Below are 5708 nucleotides of genomic sequence, written 5' to 3' on the forward strand. Positions count from 1 at the left end.
AAAGAAAAGAAAAGAAAAGAAAAGAAAAGAAAAGAAAAGAAAAGAAAAGAAAAGAAAAGAAAAGAAAAGAAAAGAAAAGAAAAGAAAAGAAAAGAGAAAAGAAAAAGGAAAAGGAGGAGGCTCACCCGCTGCAGTGTCTGGATGGTGACACCGGCCACCAGCGACACCACGATATGGTGGGAGTCCACAGCAGGACGGATCTCCTCCAGGACAGCCGGCAGGATGTGGGGTTTGGTGGCCAGGAAGACCAGGGTGCTCCTGTGCACCACTTCCAGGTTGCAGTGTGTGGTCCGGCAGCCCAATTCCTGCCCGGGGACAGGGAGAGGGGTCACCCCCAAAATCAGCACCCCCAAAAACAGCACCTCCATGGTAAAAGCACATCCAGAGGCAGGGACAAGGCTTGGGGACCTGCTCTGGCCACAAAGCCACCAAAGCTCTGCCTGGATCTCACCCAGACCTGGGAAGGATGAGYCAAATGGGGAAAGGGTACTCTGACCCCACAGGGAGGGGCACCCCAACATCTCCCACCCCCCAGCCCCACTCACCCGCCAAGCATCCAGGTTTTTGTCCGAGGGAGCGCTGGCCAGGATGTTGCTGGCTGGAACCTTCCCTTGGGGAACAGGGGGAATGGGGTGAGTGGCCAGGGTGGCTCCAGAGTGGGGGGGACACCCCAGCACAGCCCAGACACCCCAATCTCCACTGGAAYGTGATTCCTCCAACCCCAGCACGATCCCACTGGGGGACAAAGAGAGCTGGGGATGGATCCTGATGGTGTTGCTGGAATATGGGGAGCCATGGGGACGGCTCTGGGTRCCCACTTGTGCCATGGTAAAGTGACGGTGGAGGTGACCCCAAATGGGCAGGACGGCCCCGTGCTGAACTATGGGATGGGGACAATCTGAGACACATGAGGAGCAGGGACAGGGCTGTGCCCTGACTATCTGTTGGGACAGGGACATCCCCATGTCCCCACATCAGTTTATAGGATAAGGATTCAGGAGAGGGCTGGGAACTCAGAGGAGTAGGACAGAGCAGGACTGTCCCTATGTCCCCACACTGATCTGTGGGACAGGAACCCCAGGAGAGTGGAGTAGGACAGGGCTGTCCCCATGTCCCCACACTGATCTGTGGCACAGGAACCCCTGGAGAATGGAATAGGACAGGGCTGTCCCCATGTCCCCACACTGATCTGTGGCACAGGAACCCCTGGAGAATGGAATAGGACAAGGCTGTCCCCATGTCCCCACACTGATCTGTGAGACAGGAACCCCAGGAGAGTGGAATAGGACAGGGCTGTCCCCATGACCCCACACTGATCCGTGAGACAGGAACCCCTGGAGAATAGAATAGGACAAGGCTGTCCCTATGTCCCCACAYTGATCTGTGGGACAGGGACACCAGGCAGGGCAGGGTCCCCTGGAGAGAGCGGCAGGAAAGGGCTGTCCCCATGTCCCAGGCAGGACAGGAACCCAGGGAAGGGCTGGGACCTTGGGAATAGGCCAGGACAGGGCTGTCCCCATGTCCCTCCAATAAAGCACAGGGACCCGGGGGCGGGCTGGGACCTTGAGAATGGGCCAGGACACGGCTGTCCCCGTGTCCCCACACTGGAGGACAGGGATCCGGGAGCGGGTTGGGACCATGGGAATGGGTCAGGACGCGGCTGTCCCCATGTCCCCACACTCCACAACAGAGTGGGGACTGCAGGGAGCGTCCAGACCAACGCTGTCCCCATGTCCCCACACTTCCCCGCGACACAGGAAGCGCAGGGACGCCGGGGAGGCGCCAGACCAGGACTGTCCCCATGTCCCCTCCCCTGCCCGTGTACCAGGGACCCTCCTGTCGCCCCCCAGCCCGTACCTGCCTGCAGCAGCCCCCGGACGAGCCCCCCGGCCATGCGCCCGGCGCCCACGAACCCGACCCACAGCTCGGACGACTCCATCGCTACCCGCGGCCACGCCCCCAGAGCCGCACCCCCGGCGCTGATTGGTCGCTTCCAGCCACACCTCCGCTTTCCTATTGGTGGAGCTCGCTATAAGGGGCGGGAAAACGGAGCCTGGGAGACGGAACTGCGCATGCGTGCGGCGCCACGTGGTTYGCTCAGGTCCAYGCGTGGGGGTTCCCGAAGGGGGTTCCTGACATTTCCCAAATCTTCCCAAACCTCCCCGCAGGGCTCAGCGGAGCTCAGGCACCCCATGGGCTACAGGAGGGGTCCCCCCAGGGGGGTGGGGACCTGAGTTTGAGTTGGGGGAGGTCCCCAAATTTGTCCGTGGGTGTGGGGGTTATTCCCCACCCTCTTCTCCCCATAGCCCACCCCCCACACTGGCAGCCCTGGGTTTATGGGGGGGCCTCTCCGTGGGGGTGTCCCCTAATTTGTCCATGGATGCGGGTGCTGCTTTCCTCACCCTCTTTTCCCTACAGGACCACCACCCAACAGCACCCCTGGGACTATGGGAGATGTCACCCTGCTCTTCAGGGCCAGCTGAGTGTCCCTGAGGGTCAGGTCCCCACCCCAAGGTTGGGGTGTCCTCACCAGGGTGGCACCTTTGGGTAAGGGACAACCCATTGGGAGACAGGCAGGGCTGGGGATGTGACACACAGGGAGAAATTTGGGGTGGAATTGGTGTCCTGAAGGATGGCCAAGGCACCCCAAGGACATGGAACATCTGTACAAAACCCGTTCTTCCCAAACCAGRTGACACCAGAGCCTGTRATGGATGCTGGGAAGCACTGGGACCCCAAACCCTGCAGCCCAAGGGCCACCACGTGAGCACCAACCACCCAGAACGTCCCTACTCCATGGCTTGGTGTCACCTCAGGGAGACACCCCGCTGCTGGTGGCTTCTTGAGGTGCTGATGGGTGTCTCCTCTGTAGGTCCCTGTGCTGGGGCCTCACCAGGGCCAGGCAGCGGTGCCGGAAGAAAGCCATTCCTGGACAGGAATTTTGTCACATCCANTGGAATAGGACAGGGCTGTCCCCATGACCCCACACTGATCCGTGAGACAGGAACCCCTGGAGAATAGAATAGGACAAGGCTGTCCCTATGTCCCCACAYTGATCTGTGGGACAGGGACACCAGGCAGGGCAGGGTCCCCTGGAGAGAGCGGCAGGAAAGGGCTGTCCCCATGTCCCAGGCAGGACAGGAACCCAGGGAAGGGCTGGGACCTTGGGAATAGGCCAGGACAGGGCTGTCCCCATGTCCCTCCAATAAAGCACAGGGACCCGGGGGCGGGCTGGGACCTTGAGAATGGGCCAGGACACGGCTGTCCCCGTGTCCCCACACTGGAGGACAGGGATCCGGGAGCGGGTTGGGACCATGGGAATGGGTCAGGACGCGGCTGTCCCCATGTCCCCACACTCCACAACAGAGTGGGGACTGCAGGGAGCGTCCAGACCAACGCTGTCCCCATGTCCCCACACTTCCCCGCGACACAGGAAGCGCAGGGACGCCGGGGAGGCGCCAGACCAGGACTGTCCCCATGTCCCCTCCCCTGCCCGTGTACCAGGGACCCTCCTGTCGCCCCCCAGCCCGTACCTGCCTGCAGCAGCCCCCGGACGAGCCCCCCGGCCATGCGCCCGGCGCCCACGAACCCGACCCACAGCTCGGACGACTCCATCGCTACCCGCGGCCACGCCCCCAGAGCCGCACCCCCGGCGCTGATTGGTCGCTTCCAGCCACACCTCCGCTTTCCTATTGGTGGAGCTCGCTATAAGGGGCGGGAAAACGGAGCCTGGGAGACGGAACTGCGCATGCGTGCGGCGCCACGTGGTTYGCTCAGGTCCAYGCGTGGGGGTTCCCGAAGGGGGTTCCTGACATTTCCCAAATCTTCCCAAACCTCCCCGCAGGGCTCAGCGGAGCTCAGGCACCCCATGGGCTACAGGAGGGGTCCCCCCAGGGGGGTGGGGACCTGAGTTTGAGTTGGGGGAGGTCCCCAAATTTGTCCGTGGGTGTGGGGGTTATTCCCCACCCTCTTCTCCCCATAGCCCACCCCCCACACTGGCAGCCCTGGGTTTATGGGGGGGCCTCTCCGTGGGGGTGTCCCCTAATTTGTCCATGGATGCGGGTGCTGCTTTCCTCACCCTCTTTTCCCTACAGGACCACCACCCAACAGCACCCCTGGGACTATGGGAGATGTCACCCTGCTCTTCAGGGCCAGCTGAGTGTCCCTGAGGGTCAGGTCCCCACCCCAAGGTTGGGGTGTCCTCACCAGGGTGGCACCTTTGGGTAAGGGACAACCCATTGGGAGACAGGCAGGGCTGGGGATGTGACACACAGGGAGAAATTTGGGGTGGAATTGGTGTCCTGAAGGATGGCCAAGGCACCCCAAGGACATGGAACATCTGTACAAAACCCGTTCTTCCCAAACCAGRTGACACCAGAGCCTGTRATGGATGCTGGGAAGCACTGGGACCCCAAACCCTGCAGCCCAAGGGCCACCACGTGAGCACCAACCACCCAGAACGTCCCTACTCCATGGCTTGGTGTCACCTCAGGGAGACACCCCGCTGCTGGTGGCTTCTTGAGGTGCTGATGGGTGTCTCCTCTGTAGGTCCCTGTGCTGGGGCCTCACCAGGGCCAGGCAGCGGTGCCGGAAGAAAGCCATTCCTGGACAGGAATTTTGTCACATCCACACCACCCGCAATAGCCTGGCCACGGATTCATCCCTCCATTTTTGTCCCTTTATCCCTTCCCTGAAAGGGTTTAACCCTTTTTATGGCCTTTTCAGATCCTGGTGGAGCACACACCGACCCTGAGGATGCCACTGGACGTAGACACAGGCATATGTTCATTATCTCATCAGTTTTATGCTATTTGCATATATTTTAATAAATGCCACATTTACAACTGGTGTTTTTCCCATTGTGGTCCCTCCTATCCTGAGACTGGGGGCTGTGGGATCCATCCCCACGAGCCAACAGGAGCAGCAAATTCCCTGCTGCCATTTCCTTGCCCTGGAATCCTGATCACCTTCCCTTTATTATGCCTAATTGCAGGTAATTAATGTAGCTCGTTAACAACTCGGAGCCACCACCCTCTTGGATACAGTTACCGAGAGGGCTCCAGTTGGCTCCTACTGCTTAATTTGGGATCTTTTTGGGATGCCCCAATCTTCCTCCCCCCTGYGCTGGGCGTCCCGCGCCGCTCCCAGCAGTGGGGCAGGAATGTGGGAGCRGCTCCCTGGGCTCCCATTTTTACTTTGGAAATGTCACTGTCACCCCCCAGCCCCGTCCTCTGCCCCAGCAAAGGACAACCCTGAGTTGTAGAGGATGATCCCAGTTCTGGGTGATGCCGTCACTTCCTGGCGTTGGCATAGTTGGCGTTGAACCAGGCACAGGTTTCCTTCAYGGCTGGGGAGGGAGAAGATGGGATGGGTTTGGGAATCGATTTTTGTCACAGAATCATGGAATGGGTTTGAGGATTGGGGATGGATTTTGGCTGTAGAATTGTGGGATGGATTTGGGAATTAGAATGGATTTGGGTCACAGAATCATGGGATGTGTTTGGGAACTGGGAATGAATTTTGGCCACAGAATCATGGGATGGGTTTGAGGATTGGGAATGGATTTTGGCCATAGAATCATGGGATGGGGTTTGGGGAATGGATTTTGGTTCCAGAATCATGGGATGGGTTTGAGGATTGGGAATGAATTTTGGCCATAGAATCATGGGATAGCTTTGGGAACTGGAATGGATTTTAATCATGGAATT

General features: G+C 59.4%; 2 protein-coding genes across 2 annotated transcripts in view; both read right to left on the reverse strand.

Annotated features, from left to right (window-relative positions):
* PYCR3 (pyrroline-5-carboxylate reductase 3) overlaps positions 1-1962 on the reverse strand; it is a 4120-nt gene extending 2158 nt beyond the window's left edge. The window contains exons 1-3 of the mRNA XM_057384336.1: positions 1858-1962; positions 546-610; positions 126-305 (exon numbers count right to left, since the gene is read on the reverse strand). Coding sequence (XP_057240319.1) covers positions 126-305; positions 546-610; positions 1858-1939 — 327 coding nt within the window. The 5' untranslated portion in view covers positions 1940-1962. The remainder of the gene's footprint in view (positions 1-125; positions 306-545; positions 611-1857) is intronic.
* Positions 1963-4789: 2827 nt separating this feature from the next.
* Positions 4790-5708, reverse strand: part of GFUS (GDP-L-fucose synthase) — a 5900-nt gene continuing 4981 nt past the window's right edge. Inside the window, exon 11 of the mRNA XM_057384335.1 lies at positions 4790-5347. Coding sequence (XP_057240318.1) covers positions 5292-5347 — 56 coding nt within the window. The 3' untranslated portion in view covers positions 4790-5291. The remainder of the gene's footprint in view (positions 5348-5708) is intronic.

This window comes from Malurus melanocephalus, unplaced genomic scaffold (assembly GCF_030028575.1).
Source record: "Malurus melanocephalus ecotype Western Australia unplaced genomic scaffold, MMel_1.1 scaffold_700, whole genome shotgun sequence".
NCBI classification, from domain to species: Eukaryota; Metazoa; Chordata; class Aves; order Passeriformes; family Maluridae; genus Malurus; species Malurus melanocephalus.